This window comes from Malaya genurostris, chromosome 1 (genome assembly GCF_030247185.1).
Source record: "Malaya genurostris strain Urasoe2022 chromosome 1, Malgen_1.1, whole genome shotgun sequence".
Taxonomy (NCBI): domain Eukaryota; kingdom Metazoa; phylum Arthropoda; class Insecta; order Diptera; family Culicidae; genus Malaya; species Malaya genurostris.
The window spans coordinates 48533760-48552686 of NC_080570.1; the positions used below are offsets into that span (position 1 = coordinate 48533760).

At 39.7% G+C, this 18927-nt stretch overlaps 1 protein-coding gene across 2 annotated transcripts in view; it reads right to left on the minus strand.

Annotated features, from left to right (window-relative positions):
- Positions 1-323: 323 nt before the first annotated feature.
- The window catches only part of LOC131438995 (chondroadherin), a 212156-nt gene continuing 193552 nt past the window's right edge, over positions 324-18927 (minus strand). For both annotated transcript variants that reach the window (XM_058609467.1, XM_058609456.1), the window contains 2 exons: positions 6434-6919; positions 324-6254 (listed from right to left, as the gene is read on the minus strand). In XM_058609467.1, coding sequence (XP_058465450.1) covers positions 5565-6254; positions 6434-6919 — 1176 coding nt within the window. In that variant the 3' untranslated portion in view covers positions 324-5564. The remainder of the gene's footprint in view (positions 6255-6433; positions 6920-18927) is intronic.

The following is an 18927-nucleotide window of genomic DNA, read 5'->3' on the forward strand; positions in this document are numbered from 1 at the left end:
ATAAATCAATACTAATTCCAGAATTCCGTTAACATTCCCAAGAAAAGTATTACAATTTTTTGATTTCAGAAATCAATCCACTTGTATTCAGGTTTCTGATAATGATGATTTCTGATTCCGGTGGTATAAATACACAATATCAGGTCGTTTTTTTCAGAAAAGTTGAACACCACTTCATCACTTTTGAATGTGAAGACGATAAGTTCAATTCTTATTTTGCACAGAGTTTTTAACGCTTTGTTATTTTGATTGTCGTATTGTTTATAGACGATATTTTTTTCAACCGAAATAAACAACACTTTAAATATAGAAAAGTTCCCCCCTTTAAATAGGGATCATGCTCAATTAGTTTTGACATTCCAGATATTGGTGCATGTTAAACGAAAACTATTAAACAATACTAAATTAGTAACCTTTTCCATCACTAGATGGTGTAACTGTGATGTCTTTTTCGTTTTGTATTTAATTTCAATGATTTCAATGATCAATATTGATATATAATATTTGTTGCTCAGCTCGATTGACTGTTTCGAATGGTATATAACACTTAGCCCTCCTTTCCAATTTTCACTAGACAATTTTTCAAGTGATTGCATGAGGTTTCTAAATGAGAAAGGCAATAAGTGTGCTTTAACAGAAAAGCTTTATCATGATTTTTTGATAATATTACCAAGTAGGTACACATTGAAAATGAACTAGGCACGCTGCGAACGGAGCAAAGCCGCACGTACCGACGCGTTTTGCATCGTCATTTGGAATGACGATTTAAATGTTTTGACACTCATCGCCCAATAGTTTCGGAACCGGAAGTCGGATCTGGATGAAATTGCGCAGTATATATAAGACAATGAGAGCTTTAATTTGAATCAAGATGGGTGAAAATCGGTTTAACCGTTGCTGAGAAATCGAAATGAGTTCCGGTTTTTGAGCTTTTCCGGGGACTAGTAGTCCCATAGTAGTTTTATAAATTCACCAACTACAAGATCACCCAGCTAGATGAGTTTTTTTTAAAAATGTACACCTCGTTTCGCCATCGCTTGTGAAAAAATATCAATGAAATTGAAATTTTTCACTAATCGCACTGTAATGCCGGAAGTCGGATCTGGATCAGCTTCTCTGGGACTTTTTAGAGGGTACTAGGCGACAATTTGAATCAAAAAACACTTTTTTTGTAATTTTTTATGGAGATGATATTAAGCAAATTTATTCAAACTTTTTACATTATAAAACATCATTAAAGAATATTTAGTTTCATTTCCGTATATTATTAATATTGAAAAATAAGGCGGTAACAGAGCATTCCCGAAAACCGAGAATCACGTTGCGCGGTAAACACGATAGCTCGGCGTAGAATTATCTGAAATTAAAAATGTTCTTAAATTTACTTAAACTTCGAGTTATTCCTACCCCCTTCGTCGTTCTTAAGTTATTATTTTGGTTTTTTAACAGTTCATAGTGGCATATTTAAGCAAAAAAAGCGATCTTGCGCTAAATTTTCCGCCAATTTTAAGGTGAAAAACAAGTTTGAAAAGAATCTGCTTAGCAGATTTTGCAGGATTGTGTTCAGAAAAACGCGTTTAATTTTTTTTTCAGAAAGTGAGCAAAAAATATTTTTGGTAACTTACACTGAATCATTCAATTGATTTGAAATGTTGACACAATATTTTCGAAATGTTTAACTTCAAGAAATTTAAAAAAAAATGATTTCGCGAAACTGTTTACTCTGAAACCCTTTCACCCTCCACTCCCCTTAGAGAATTTCAAGAATTTTAGTTTCTTAGTTTGTGAAAATCTGTTACGAACTTTCCGAGAAAATTGATTGAGAAAATTTGTTCATAAATTTGCACACCTTTCCTTGTAACTCCGGAACCGGAAGTCGGATCCAAATGATATTCAGGAATTTTGTATGGGGTCATAAGACCTTTCATTTGAATTTAAAGCTTATGATTTCAGCCATCTCTGAGAAACGTGTGTGACTATTTTTTTCTGAGTTTTTGAAATGCGGTTCAGCCATCTCAGAGAAAATTGACTAACATTATTTGTCACGTACACACATACATACCCGATCAACAAGGGAGAACAAAATGGTATCTGGGGTTGTTTTGTTTTTTTCTATCTAAATTAGTGATAACCTTGGCCTCGTTGATAGTTAAAATATCAAAAATTATAACTCAATAACCTAGGTGATAACAAAATTGTTACAAACCTTGATATGTAAATATCAATATTATATCTAAATTTGTTTCAAATTTAGTACTACTTTTCTGCTGTTATTACCCATTTTTTGGGGGGAAAGGCTTTACCGTGCAAATCTAAAAATAGATTTCGTGGAGTAAGATGAAATTGCATACCTTTAGACGATTTGATTTGCCATATAAAAAAAGTCATTCCCAGTTAAGCGACTGGTTTCGAACCGGTAAGTTTTGAGTTGCCAACCTACGCTACGATTGCATCGGGGCATGACAACCAACTGAGGTTGGAAGGATATATTGGCATCATATAATAACTAGTGTAAGTCCATATTGCTACAAAAATAATCTATCGCTCTCCATCTCTTTCGTCGTTTCCTTCTAACCGGCATACGAATGACAAAGGGGCTATTTTAGAACTATGAGTAAGCTTTTTTTTGGTACTGAAGAATAGTTTTCTTTATATCGTTTGAAGAATAGTTGTAAATGAACGGAACCGACTAAACTACCTTATAGAATCTGAGGAAATTAACTAATGAATGATAGTTTTCCAGTTTTTTCTTCTTCGTACCAAGAGGGCCGACTTTCAAATAACATTCGAATCAATTCGCTCGTTCAATTGAAGTAGTGAATTGTCTGTACGAGTATGTGTGTCGATTGGCGGGTATATTTGATAAAAATGTGCACTTAATCTTCTCGGAAATGGCTGAATCGATTTTCGTAAATTTAGATTAGAATAAAAATTCGTTTTAAAGACAATGAAAAATCAGAAGAAGTGTATATAACATCGATTCGAATAACAAGTTTTTATGATTGATGATCAACCAAATGCCTATCTACCTAGATTGACTCACAGAAAAATGATTAAAATGGAATGTCTCATAATGCGGGTCGGTTGCTTTAAACTCTACATTGCAAATTTCGAATCCCGGCTCATGCTTCCGGATTGGAAGTAATCAAAATACTACGAAATGAAACTATCATCAAATTATCAGACATGGATAGATTGAACTTTTCAAATCGAAGGTATTATGGTGCGATATATCGTTTTTGTCTATTTCATGAACGTAAAAATGTTCATGCAATGATATAGATCACAACGAGAAAAATGCGATATCTGCAATTTGTAGATTTTATTAATTGATGACATAACCGATTTTACTGATTTTGGATCTATTTCCAGTACATCCGGGGTCCGGTAAAACTAAAGTCGCTATTTTCAGTCTGCAACTGAAAGACCTATAAATCGAAAAAGTATTGAGCTGAGATTAAATTTTTGTTTTGAGCCCAGTTTAGATTTTGCTTTTCGTTTATTGCAGCGTCACTTTTGAAAACGTTTTGAAGTTTTGAACACTCAGTTCGCATTCACATCGCATCCAAGTCAGTCGATATAACAAAACCGCTTACGTTCGGGACGGAAGAATCCAAGTACAGTATTGTGTAGTGAAGAATAGAACGACCTCGAAATGAGTGAACCAAAAGAACAAAAGCTACCGCCGACACGAAAGAATACAATTGTTGTTGACTTCAGACAGTGCAAAATTCGACCTTCGATACGTGAATTTGAAGGTTTGCTTAAGGAACAGATGCATCTTGATATAAAACGTGTGCATTTACTTCAATGCAATAAGACGAATAATGTTGTTTACATCCAGTTTTATAAAGAGTTGGATGCAATTCAATTCGCAAAAGACAATAACAATATGCACTATGTGGAGCACGAGAACATTAAGTACAACATTTCAGTATATATGGAAGATAGTGCTATAGAAGTGCGTGTGCATGATCTTTCCTCAAGCGTCACCGTTCACTACGGTAAGCCATGTGATAAACTGGACAAGGAGACTAGCAACCCCAGTACACCTGTGACAGCCACCAACAACAATATCAAATTATTGTTTTCAAAAGCATCTTCGTGTATGTGAAATTGGAAAATATGTTTTTTACTGCTGATTGAATTGAAGCATAGCATTTTTCGGGTTGAAAGTCAAATACATGATCGAAAAAGTGCTTGAACTCTTTTTTTCTCAATTCTCTAGTATAGTTTTACCTGAAATATAACAGCCCTTAATATAATATCAGGACTTGCTATAATCTTAAGCAAATTGGAATGATATAAATATTAAGATCAGAAATAATTTTGATAGAATCCTGTTATGCTCTGTTGATCGGGTACACACATAAACACATACACACAGAGAATGTTGTTATCTCGAAGAACTGAGTCGAATGGTATATGACACTCGGCCCTCTGGGCCTCGGTTGTGAAGTCGGTTTTCACAGCGATTACAAAGCCTTTATTTATGAGAGAGGCAAAACCATTTTCATATTGAAAATACGAGTCAACTAAACTAACAACAAATAATTGATTTATAGAAACGTTGAACTGTTTTCGATTTATTATTTAGCGTAAACGAATGGTAACAGTGCAAAGCTATCATTGGATTATTTCGCCTATTTGCCACTAATAGCGCTACTTGTTGTCGTGCACGGTGCATATAATGGAGTAGCCACACATATGTTAATGCAAATGCTAATGCTTAGAAGATTTAAATTTACCGGAGGTTTTTAATGGCGCCTGCTAATAACTCGATATAAAATTGCTTGTTGTGTACAGTGGCGACTTGAATATCAAATCATTATGTTATGAAAACCACGTTGTCTCTCACGAAAACTTATATAATTTTTGTGAGTTTTACAAAACCGAAAGCTAATTGAGCGTTAGCTAGAATCGTCATTGTACTACATCGAAATCAACTTAATGGGATGATTAAAGCTTCTGGATTGATAGTTGGTGAAGACCGCTCTTCTACACGGATGAACGAAGGGAAAACCCCAATTCATTAAAAATGAAGAGTGCATTATGGCCCGGACTCTCGGATCCAGCTCTATCTGCCTATTGTGAACATCGCAAAGCAATCCTAGAAACGATAATTAACTGCACCGAACATACGTTTCCTATCCGGCGAACTCGCGGACAACCATTCTCGGCTTCCCAATCAATTGAAAGCTTTGCTACGCATCATCCACTCTAATTCCCATCCTATTGTTCACCATCGCAACTATGTAGACTCAACGCTGCTTTTAATACTGCAATTGCAGAGCTGTAACTGCATCAGTTGAACATTTTTCCGTAGTTTGTTACCTGGTGCAAAAATTATCCGTGGCCTAATTGTAATCCATCCTATTATTCTATGCATAACAAAGGACATCAAGAACTTTTATCCCACCGTTGGTCCACCTGCCTTTGTGTCTGTCGTGCCACAGAGGGGCGGAACAGGAAACCGGGACACATCCTCGGTATTCCCGGGACTCACTTTACCGCGCGCGCGAAGCTTTCTAATACCTAACAGACTGGTGGCGAGCTCATTAAATTCAACTGATTTTAAGTCTAAAATATTTATAGTAAGCTAACAGTACCGAAGCACCGCACAGATGCAGTGCGACAGCTGAATAATTGATTTTGTTCCACCGGTGGTGGTGCCACCGCTGATGATCTGACCGGTGTCCCCCGGGGAGCAGAACTGTTCGGCTGTTGCAGCTTGCACCGGACGCTTCCAAGTTCTCCCGCGTTACCTGTTCGTGGCACCGGCCGATTGCGAAGATATCGATTTGGCTCATCTGCAGTCCGTTGACCTCCAGCGGTGAGATGCAGTAGTTTTTCGAAAGGAAATCCTCCCCGGTTCCGTAACTGCCGTTCGCTAAGGGACTTTCCAGCAGGGTGTGGATATGGCACCCGCAGGGAAAGTAGTTACCGGAGACGTGCAACGTACCGATGCCCTCCATGATGATACTGCCCGCCTCGGGAGTTTCCAGCAGATGGTTTCCCTGCAATCGCAGCGTCTTGATGTGGTTCCACTGCGTTATGTTCAGCTCCTGGATGGCGTCTATTTTGTTGTTGAGGATGTTCAGAGTGTCGACATGGTCCAGACCGTCGAACGCGTTGGCACTGATCACACCTAGGTCGGATTCCTGCAGTGACAGCAGCCGGACATTTGTCAGTCCCCGGAAGGTGAAGGCACTCACCTCGGACAGGTCCATGAAGGAAAGTTTCAGGTAGCCGACCTGCGGTAGGAAAGGAAAGGAAAGGAAAGGAAAGAAGAACGAGTCTTTAAATAAACGCTTTTGTTTATGGCTAAGCTCAATCGTTTTCGATTCCAGTGAAGCAGATTAGAAACAAAAATAGAAGCGGCCAAACATCAATCAGAAAATGTACGATTGGTACGTAGTCCAACAACACTTACCGTGTCCAGTGCGAAAAACGCATCCTGTGATATGTTCCGAATCCCCGAGGGCAACAGTAGCCGATCGACCGAGCCCAGACTGGAGAAGGCATTCGTTTCGACCAGTATTGTGGGATTGTCGGCCAGGTTGAGCAGCCGGATGCCGGCAGAACCGGCAAATGCGTACGCCTCTATTCGAAGGATTTTGTTGTGTGCCAGCTGAATCTGGGATACGTTCTGCAGTCCGGCAAAGGCGAACGATGCCACCGTTGCCAGCGGCGTGTGCTGAATGGAGAGATCCCGCAGCCGGGGCAGTCCGCGGAAGGCGAACGGTTTGATGGTGGTGATGTTATTCCGATCCAGTGACAGCTTTCGCAGTGCCTTCAGGCCCACGAAGGCATCGCTTTTAATGATAGGGAAAATGTTTTTCTGCAGTGAAAGTGCTTCCACCGTCACCGGCATCGATTTCAGTGGAATTTCCCGAAGTTCACCACTGTTGCACATGACCTGCAGAGAAAAAGGGGTGGAAAAGGAAGAAAAAACATTGGATGAGTTCCATTCTTTTACATAAGTAGATCAAGTTGAATCCGTTTTTTCTTCTTCTTTTCTATACAATATATGATTATGGGCAACCATGGGGCTTCGGAAATTCCAAGCTTCATAAAATCTAAGTGAGTCTCCGGAGAGGAAACCCCTATTCTTCAAGGTCGATTCGCCTTGCCCCACTTTTTGAGGCAACGTGTTCCATGACCGAACGCGACGGAGGCAGAGTCAGTGAATAAAGACAGTCAAACTCGATCCAATTTTCATTCCGCACCGTCCGGATCATAATGTGTCCTGGCCAACCTCAACCCTTTTCGCTTTGATGGAGCGATTTACTGAAATTGGAAAACTTTTCACACAAAGCCTCTCCCCGTAGGGCTACTCAGCCCGCCTCCGGGCACCATCATCATCCGGGGCTACAACAGATGTCATAATTTGAAATGTTGATTCCCTTCCGCCTAATCAGGGGAGTCTTCGAAAGGTTTTCCGCACCGTGATGGCCAGTCAGTTCGGGCTCAGTAATCTTTTTGCTCTGTTGGTCCATTTTCCCTAAACTTATGGTTAAGTTTTTTGGGGTGGAATCAGGTAACGGTATTTTGTCTCGTCATCGTCGTCTTTGTTGTTGTTCTTGTTACAGACAGGACTCCGGCTTCAAAAATTAGATAGCATTATTTCTTCGCTCGACAACCGTCCGAACTTGGAAGAAAGGAAGGCAGGAAAAATAGAAAGAACGAAATTCACACCATAAGGGCGATAAAAAGGCAATCCGATTTAGCTCCTGCTCATTCATTATTCAGTAGAAAATAACGATACTTGTATTTTTGTTGTAGTCGACAGCGGAACTGTAGCTGTAGTTCTGCTTTCATCGCACCCACGCCGGTAGGGAAATTGTTGACGAAAGCTGGTTCTATTTTGTGGCGCCGGACAAAGTTTATACCCGCTTAAGCTGAGTTCCACTGCTGGTGGTATGGTTTGAGTTTCGGGGAAACATTGTCGATGAGAATAAATATTTTTAAGTTTTCTACGCTCGTCCATTTACTAAGTAATTTAGGACCAGTTGAATTAGGCATAATTAATGTAAATACAATAGAAAGATGATACAGATGATGGCTTGATTGGAAGAGTGGTATTAATTAGCCACTTATTGGTTCCGACGCTACAAAGAACAGACATTCAAGCTATAGTTTTTTTCAATCGTGTAAATTGTCGAAACAATGAACTGTTGCGTACGACTTTGCGCTCAAGCAAATGCCATATTATGCAAAATCGAACGCAAGTGCTATTGAACTGGTTACTCAAAACCAGATACAGATACAGATTTATCTGTATTCTACAGATTTTACATGCTCATACAGGTTTAATACAGAGTACAGATTTTATACAGATTTCCTCAATTTAATACAGATTAATACAGATCTCACAAAAAGTAAGAAAGAAAAAACTAAACTTTTCTGTCTGAGCTATCTTTTAGAATTTGATTCCAGTTACGAGATAAAAGTGTATCAATCAACGGACAAATCACAAATTTATATGGAGATCTGTTGTGAAATCTATTTATATTATAATTTGAAACCAATTTGAACTGATATTTGAGAGAGTGAAACTTTACTGTCAAACTGAGAGTTGTATGACCCAACTTGACGTTGCATTTTGGGCGTTGAAATTCAATGTCAAAATATGAAGTAAACATTTTCAAACTAGATAAATATATGGAATTACAATTCAATTGTTGTGGATAAAAAACTTAAAAAAAAAACTATGAAACTTCGTCGTTGAATATTTATGTGAGCGCTGTAATGACTGATTGAATTTACCATCCTACAATCACAATCTATTGGAATAACATCTTTTAGCGTCATTTTGTTGCGAAAATTTCATTTTATTAGTGAATACAGATTGATACAGATTTTTTATTCAAAACAATACAGATTTTCTATGAAAATATCTGAAAAATAGATACTACCTATTACTTGACTTCTTTTTACTCAATTTTGAGTTCTTTTGAATCTTTTATTTCATTCGCTCCTTCCATTGTTATCAAAATACAAAGAGCAAAACCACCCAACAGCGAGACTTTCGTTCAATAGCCTAAAATTAAGTAAACCGTATCAACCTGAAATTGAGTCAATATGACGCAACTGTAGGGTACATTTTTACTTACCATTGAGAAGCTATAATTCATCTTTATGTATTTTTTTGCATGTGTCTTGCGGAAACTACCTGGAGCCACTTTATCTAAAATTAGGTTATTAAATAGAACCCCAGAGTCCAGAGCTTAGAGTCAAGAGAGTTTAGATTTGTGAGTCCACAGTTCAGAGTCCAGAGTGCTAACTTAAGAATTCAAAATCTGAAATCCATCGAGACCATAGAAAGTACAGAGTTTTTAGGCCAGAGTTCATTGAGATCTAAAGAGTGCAGAGTTTTAAACCCAAAGAACAGACAGATTAGTCCCTACAGTCCTTAGGACAAGGTGTGCAGTGTTGAATCCTGAATTCAGAGTCCAGAGCCTTACAAGAGAGTAAGAGAACAACCCTAAGTAAAGCGTCCCTTGTTCGTAATAGTCCTGAATAGAGTGTATTTAGTCTAGAGCTTAAAAGGGGAGCAGGTCATTTCGCCGAAAGCCGTTTCGCCGGTCGGAAGCGGCGGCCTCTTGCATACAAACCTGTAACCGCCTCGTTTGCCCGGTCTACTCAAAGCTAGGTTTCTTTGCTTTAGTTAGGTCGGGCAGCATATGAATCAAAACGATGTGGCGTAGCCGCATTAGATATTTTTTTCATTTTTACCTAATAAACGGAAAATATCACATACATTTACCTTGTAGATACACCTATGCAATTTCCTTGATGCTTAGTAGCTAATAGTCAACAAGTTTTCTTGGGAACTCCGTTCTGAGGTTCATGAATCAATCTTTATTCAAGAGTACAAAAATCAATCAAGAAGTACAAATGTTGGTCAACAAACCGGGCGTTAACGCCATCATCTTTCATTTGTCTTCATTTTAAATCAACTCTAATTACGATTTTTTGGATTCGGCGAAATGACCCTTCCGGCGAAATGGCTTTCGTCGAAATGGCATTCAGCGAAATAAAATTCGGCTAAGTGGCCCATTCGGCGAAATGTCATTCGACGGAATAACCCTTTTCGGCGAAATAACCCTTTCGGCGAAATGACCCAGATCCCTTAAAAGTCAGATTTCAATACGAATGATTTAAGACTCAAAATTCAAAGTTTAAAGTTTAAAAACCAGGGTCAAAGGTATAAACTTCACGGATAAGAGGTCAGACTCAAGCGTCCAGACTTAATACAGCTAAATCAAAAATACTGAACCCATGGAACCCATGGAGTCCAAAGTCCGCAGTACAGAATTCTTGGTCTGGAGATTGGAGGGATTAGAGTTCAGTGTGCTTAGTTCAGAGTACACTGTTCATATACTAGAGTGCAAAGTTAAGAATCTTGAAACCAGAGTCTTGAGTGTAAATTCCAGAGCCAAAAGTCCACAGTTTTTATTTCCAGAGTTCAGAGTCAGGAATCTTGAGTCTAGGGCTTAGAAACTAATCTCCACAGCCCAGGATTCTAGGATTTAGAATTCATAGTCCAGAGTATAGGTCCTGAGCTCAGGGTTTAGAGCTCAGAGTCTAAATCACGGTTCAGAGTAATGAATCTGTTCTTAGTCCAGATCCTAGAAAAAGACCATAATCTCTGGTCCCGAGTTCAGAGCTTAGAGTGCAAAGCCCAGAGTACAAATTCTATAGTTCAGCGTCTAGGATTGAATGTGTAGAATCCATGTTTAGAGTTTAGAGTGCGTTTGAATACCACGGCTCAGAGTCCAGTGTTTAACGTTCCCATGTTCAGAGTTTAGAGTCTAGACTTCCGCGTTCAGAATTTAGAGACCAAAGACCGGACACCAGAGTTCAAATTACAAAGTAAAGAGCTTAGAGCTAAGTATTCAGATTACAAAGTTCATTCATCAGAGCTCAAAGTTTCGAGTCCATACATCAGAATCTAGAATCAAGATTTTTTTTTCCAGCGTATAGAAAGCAATGCGTCGAGTTCAGAATCAAAAGTCCAGCAGAATGCTCTCAGAGACTAGTGTCCAGAGTCCATAGTTCCGGTTTCAGAGTCTAGAGCCCTGAATCCATAGTGTAGAGTCCAGAAGGCATATTCCAGAGTATGAGTTCTAGAGTTCCGTGTTCAGAGTTTAAAGTCCGAAAATCAGTGTTCGAAATCCAGAATACTTCAGAGCTTAGTCACAGATAACAGACATCTTAATAGTGATTTCAATGTGTGCACAAAATTTCGAGTTGTTTGGCAAAGTGGGCCAAGTAGCAATTCGCCTACAGAGACGCTTCGAGCCTCCTAGCAATCGCTTATGGGTTCTTGTGTTCGAGCTCGCATTCAATGATAAATCTAGATTGAAAGACATGCAAACTCGTAAGCAACGGTGATTTTTAAAGATCCTTTTCTTTTATGATTTGCACAGCTATTTAGAAATAGTTAATACAGTTTAAAGACCAACGTCTAGGCTGAAGATTTCATATTCCGAAATCAAGAGCCTAGAGTTCTGAGTTCAGAATTATGTATTTAGAGTGCATAGTTCAAATTCTACAGTCAACAGTTCCATTGCCACGGTTTCGGATCTAGGATCTAGAATCCGGAAACTTGAGTCCAAAGTAAAAATTCCAACACTCAGAGTTTAAAGCTGGAGATCAACGCTTAAAGCACAGAGTACAGAGTCGAGAACCCAACGTCTAGCATCTAGATTCTAAAGTCTAGAGATCAGATATCAGACGGCACAGACCAAAGGGCATAATCCAGAGAATGTAGTCATGCTGCAACCGCAAGAACGACCTCGTTACTCATCCGGGAGTTTCGTGTTCTGAACTATCTTTGTCGGTGAGCTCTTTGTCGGTGTAGTCTAGATTTTCTGACGGAGTCTATACGAGTAGATCGCGACGGTCGATTCTTAGGTAAGCATCAAAAGCGCAGGCTCCGGAGTAACTTTTGTGATCGAGGAAGTCTTAGATGGATAGGCTGATCGTTGGGGCGCTAGCGAAGCGCAAGCCATGTTCCACACGGATTCACCAGGCCAACTTCGGCATCCAGCTGGTCAAGAAGAAGTGCATGCTCACAGTCTCAGTATGGTAACAGAGGTATTTTGGCCACTTCATATATTTTGGCCCACCTAACAAACTTTATGGATTTAATCGATGTTAAGTAACCCATTTGAAGCTAATCACAGTGGGTCAAAATAAAATAAATCCTAAAGTGGACCAAAATACCTCTGTTACCTTAGTCCAAGATGTTGCACAGTGCGGTTCAAAGGTGCGATAGGATGATAACTACCAGGGCACGTGAGTTGGATCAGTGCATGAAGCACGATCAAAGTCTACAGACAAAAGGCAATAGGTCAGAACTCAGGGGCCATGGGTCAAAGTTGTTAGACTAGAAGTCAGAGAGCAGAGTTTAGAAGGTCACGGGATCGAACACATAAACAGCACAGTGCAGGAAATCAGAAACCAGAGGCCAGGGTCCTTAGTCTAGAGGTCAAAGTGCGAAGTCAAACACCAAGAGTTAAGAATTTACACTCAATAGTCCAGAATGCAGAATCTGAAATCTAGAGTACCGAATCCAAACTCCACAGTACTGATAATAATATCTAGAGTTCAGAGAGACCAAAGCTCAGAGTCTTTACTCGACTAGGATCTAAAGTTAGTAAAACTCGTCGAATTCGATGTTTCAATGTCGAAGATATTTTGCCTAGCTCATAATTTAAAGTTAACAAAATAATAGCCAGCCGTGCTGAGCTTATTATTTATAGTTTATGAGTGGTTACTTCAAGCACATCCCGGACCCATTCGGAACGAGGCAAAAAAGATCTATTCGACCACATCAAGTACATCAGAAACGATGCGTTGAAGCGAGGAAGTGTTCATGTTTTATAGACAACGAAGCGTACATTGAAGAGGACACTTTTGGGGACGGGTATAGTGTGATGGGATAGTCGATGCCTTTCACGCAGCCCGCCTGGGTTCAATTCCCAACCCCGCACATAGGGTCAAAAAGATTTTCTGGTCCGAAGAGGCGAATGACCCTAAGATGTTAAAGCCTCTATAATTGAAACAAAAAACTACAAGGATCAGCCCCATGGGGTTGTTCGAGCCATTGATGTGGAACAAGGCAACCAAAATTTCTAATGATCTACAATCAAATAGTTCAATCAATCGTCACACCTTTGAATTCGCAAATGCATGAGAGTCTGCTTAGATTGAACTTTATTAGGATCCAAAACCGAACACGCCAACCCAGAATATAGACTTTATTTGTCGTGATTTGTATTTGTTTTGTACACGCTCATTCAATGTTACTCTCAAGTGAGTAATTTGTACTCACTTTTGCTTATTTAGTTCAAATGTCAAAAAGTGAGTAATATTGATTTAGAAGAATGAGTAACTTCGACTCAGTTTCTAAATTGACAACAAGTTTTACTCACAGAGCTTTGAAAAAGTTGTGTGAAAATTTACGTTCACTGAATATTTCCCTTTGTCGGAGGCGGAACGGAGGAAGGAAGACGGATCCTTTCCAATGACCGATGAACAGGTAGCGGCTTCCTTCATTCGTTGGATAGAAGTAAGTCAGTATTTGTTAAAAGCAAAGAATTCCTTATTCGAATCCCTTATTCAACTCGAATGGTATTGAGTAATGTTTACTCACTCGAGCTAATTTTACCATTTGTAGCACTGAGTAAATTTTACTCAGAATTTGACAAATACCATATTCACTCAAAAGTGAGTAAACAAGCCTTACTCACTATAGAGTAGTTCCACTTTTAACGAAAGTGAGTGAAATTGTACTCACTTTAGAGTAACATTGAACGAGCGTGTAGCCGACAAAATTAAACCAACAGCCCAAATGTATGCAATTATATGTTTGTACACGATACGGATATCGATATTTAAGCTTGCGATACGGATATCGATATTTAAGCTTCTCTTCGCCAAACTTGTATTCAAGTTTGTATGCAAGCAGTTATTTTTATAGCGTTTCTCTACCATTACTACCATTCTGCGATTTCGGTTGAAGCAAGTTTCTTATTATCAATCGAGTTCATCTTATATAAATTGGAAATTAATCTTATGCACTCCAAATTTACCCTGGGGTAGTTGTCAATTTCTCAGGCGAAACGACATAACATGGAATTTCATCCGAACTTGCATGACACAAGATCAGAGCATACCAATTAAAGCTTCAAATCGTTTTATGGCACTTTTTGTCTTGCTGTCTAGCAACAACCTACCCCTAGCATGCTGCTCATTGGACTGAATAGGGATGTCGTAATATCGATCGATTAATCGAGTAATCGATTAATAACCCAGATAATCGAGTAATATTTAATCGAAAAGCTTAAAACTAATATTCGATTATTGAGCTAATCGAATAATTGAAAAAATCCCATAGTAATAATCGAATGAATAATCGAGTAATCGATTAATAACCCAGATAATCGAATAAATTCCAATCGATTAATTTCAAAATTATACTCGATTATTTCCGACATCCCTAGGACTGAAACGTTAGCTATAATTTTGCTTCTATTTATAGCTTCGCGTGCTTCCAGCAGCTGCGCTTTAGCATCGATTGACCAATCAGAGCAATGCTTTCCCTTTGATATATCGCTTACTCCTTCAAAACTGTCGACTATGGCAGGGAAATCCAGTATGCAGGAGATTTTTTGCAGACAAAATAGGACACTGCTAGCTATTAATCAACATTTCAATGTTACACATTTAAAAATACATAGCTATGAACATTCAAATCTATACGTAGAAATATTTCCAATCAAATGGTGACATTATTTTAATAATTTATATAAAATTGACTGAGCTGTAATTGTTCAAAACCTGACCACATTTCTACGTGTATTTTTCTTGAGTTTCTAGTTTGCACGGCTATATAGAAAACAAAAATGTGTTTCTACATTAAAAAAAGCGGACACCAAGAACCCACTGCCTGGAGTATTTCGTCGGCAAGTCTCGTCTGTCTGTTCCGGAGAAGTTCCCGAAGATGAACTTCGAATAATTCGCCAGAAGTACTTGGTATTCACGGCAGGGTGCGGTAAAATCAGTAAGCCGTTCGTAACGACCGGCACCATCAATAGTCAAATGTATAAATATCAGGAATCAGAACAAATTGGTTCAAATGGCACGTTCCCCTTGATATTTGGAGATTTGTGCCTTGCCATCAATTTGTTTTTAGCATCATTTTCCCGATATATAAGAGGGAAGGATTGAAAGGAAATGGTAAGGGTTGGACTAGGAGGATGGGAAAAATTGACGACACAAAAACACATAAAAGCAGAAGTAAATTCTGCACCCCTAAGGGATGCCGAACAATCTGCTGAGGATCACATTTAGTGGAAGCAGAAGTAAATTCTGAACCTCTACGAGGTCCCGAACAGTCTGCTGTTAATAAAACCTCCAACCCCCGAGAGGATTTAGAGATCTTACAAAAGCGACACCATTCTGAACTCCCGGAAGAATGCAGAACGATTCGCAGTATGTACGAGCAGAAGTAAATTCGGCACCCCCTAAAGGATGCCAAACAATCTGCTAAACCCTATTTAAGGTGAATACAGAAGGGATTCATTCACTCCAGGAAGAACGATGAACCCTTCTGACTATAGCTCCTTACCACATTGGGTAAGAAACGAGAGAATATCCTTCAATTTTAGCTCCGCATACACAGACTCAACCATGTATGGAGAACCAAAAACCCGGATACGTAGCTGCGTCAATGCGGGACAGTTACATATCAGATGATATGAAGTACCATAATCGCATTCACACAAATCACACGAATAATACTCAGCACGTTGAATAGTAGCCATGTGATAATTGAGTTTGCAATGTCCAGTCAGAGCTCTGACCAGAATACTGCAATGTTGCTTGGAGAAATGCAGTAGACACTTTGACATTTTCAGATTTAAATCTGGTAGAAATGCTTTTGTCTGAGCGCAAGTTTGCAAGCTGCGCCAGTAGCTGGCATGTTTGGATGCAGCCCAAGAACGAATCTTGTGCTTTATCCAACTAGTTGAAAGTGGTAAAGCTGGTTCAGGACCAACGAAATCATTCGTTGCACCAGCTCTAGCCAACTCATCAGCCCATTCATTTCCAGTAATACCAGAATGGCCGGGTACCCATAAGAAGTAAACAGCATTTGAAATGCTGAGGTCTTCAATTTGAGTTCGACATGCGATCACTAGATTCGACCGTGAGTCATTCGAACTGAGTGCTTTTAAGGCTGCCTGACTGTCGGAACAAAAATAAATTCGTTTACCACAGATCCTCTGCTGAAGTGCCGATTGTACTCCACACAGAATCGCGTAGATTTCTGCTTGGAACACAGTACAGTATCTACCAAGTGAATGAGACTGCTCCAGCCTCATTTCACGACAGTAGACACCAGCACCAGCACGACCATTCAACAGAGAACCGTCCGTATAACAAACTATGTGTTCATCAAGTTGTCGTTCCAGACAACCAGACAACCATTCCTCACGAAGAGGATAGCTCACATGAAATGTTTTGAAAGGAAAACTGCATGTGAGAGTTAGGTCACTAGGAGCGAGTAAACACTCATCCCATGTAACCATTTGAGACCACAAGCGAGTGTGGCTGGTAGCATAATCTAATGGGTTACTGTTCCAAAGCCCTGTAACCTTAAGACGGTATGCACAAGATAATGCTTCTTGTTTTAGGAACACATGTAGTGGTTTAATGCACAGTAGCGCCTCTAGAGCAGCAGTAGGAGTTGTCGTGAATGCTCCTGTCATCGCCATTAGGACCATCCTTTGGAGATGATTTAGCTTTGACTGAACTGTCGCGACTTCTCCTTTCTGCCACCATACAAGACAACCATATGCTAAAATTGGTCTAACAATAGTTGTGTAGATCCAATGAATATATCTGGGTTTGAGTCCCCATGATTTTCCAAAAGCTCGTCTGCATTGGCCGAAAGCCATACAAGCTCTCTTAATCCTGAAGTCAATGTGAGCAGACCAATTCAGTTTTGAGTCAAGAATAACCCCGACGTATTTAACTTGTTCGACCACAGTGACCTCTGAACCAAAGAACTGCAACGGACGAGCTCCTGTGATTATCCTACGATGAGTGAAAAGCACCATTGATGTTTTGCCCGGATTTACAGACAATCCAACCTGACAACACCATTGTTCCACAGATCGCAGGGCTTGCTGCATTAAATCAAAGAGAGTGTTAATGCTTATACCGGTCATCAATATATGATAATCGTCGGCAAAACCATAAGTCGGAAATCCAAGGTTATTAAGTTTCCTTAACAAACCATCAGCGACTAGGTTCCATAAAAGTGGGGATAGTACACCACCTTGAGGACACCCACAGACACTCAGCTTTCTAATCTCTGCTTGCCGAAGCGATGAACAAAGAAGTCGATTGCTAAGCATTGCGTGTATCCAATTTGTGATACTTGAAGGTAAGCCATGACCACGGGCTGCTTCCAGAATTGAATTGAAAGACACGTTATCAAAGGCACCTTCAATATCTAGGAAAACTCCCAAGCAAGATTGCTTTTGTGAGAAAGCTTTTTCAATGTTGTACACAACATCATGTAACAGGGTTGTAGTGGACTTTCCACGCTGGTAAGCATGTTGCATTCCATGTAGCGGTTGCACGCCCAGACTAACATTCCTGATATAGTGATCGACTATGCGTTCCACTGTTTTAAGAAGAAATGAGCTAAGACTGATAGGCCTGAAACTCTTCGCTTCCTCATAAGTGTCGCGACCGCCTTTGGGAATAAATTTGACAATTATTTCCTGCCAGGCTCTTGGAATATATCCAGTCGCAAGACTAAAAGTAAGTATTTTCTTCAAAACATGTTTGAAATGTTCATACCCTTTCTGCAGTAACACTGGGAAAACTCCATCCTTTCCAGGAGATTTGTACGGAGCAAAACTCTCAACTGCCCATTTGACCGATTCAATCGTCACAACGCTTCGAGCAAGGGCCCAAGAATCGTAACTACCTGAAAAAGTCTCGGGAAGAGCTGTCGGTGATGGATCCATACATCCTGGAAAGTGAGTGTTAAAAAGGCAGTGAAGTACATCACTTTCATCAGACAAGTGTTCACCATCTGAAGTTCTTAAGAAACTGACATTAAAGTCCTTAGACTTCGAAAGTAACTTATTTAATCTGCTAGCCTCGTTGAGACTAGAGACATTTGTGCAGAGGCTTTTCCAACCACTTCGCTCAGACGATCGAAGAGCATTTTTGTAAGCCCTTCGAGCCAACACGAATGCCTCCGACCCATATCTGCGTCGGTGGTTCCAAGCTCTTCTGCATAGTTTCCTTAGTCTAGCAAGTTCAGCATTCCACCAAGGAGTTCCTCTAGTAGCTCGCACAATCCGAAGTGGACAAGCCTCTTCATATGCTGCAGCTATGAGTGAATTTGTCTCGTCGACAACATTTTCCAAATCAATTGGGGTTTCAATTGTTGGTTGGTACCCGTAAAATCTAGTCGCCAAGCCCTCTTCATAGAGGTTCCAGTTTGTAGATTTGGGATTACGATATGTGACAATATCAAATTTAACGTTTGAATGATCAAAGAATATGTACTTATGATCAGACAACGAAGGTTCGAGCTCATCGGAGACGAGCCAATTCACCAACTCATGCGCAATTCTATCAGAGCAGAGAGTTACGTCCAAAACCTCCTCTCTTCCAGATCTCGCAAAAGTTGGGCGGTTTCCTGCATTGACTATGTGCAGGTTTGTACTGCTCACGAATTCCATCATATCAGAGCCTCTCGAATTTATATCTGTGCTGCCCCAAATGATATGGTGAGCATTTATGTCACTGCCGATTACAAGCGGTAAATCACTCTTGCAGCAGTATGATACAACCTTTTTGAAGTCATCGCTTGGCGAAGGTTGGTTA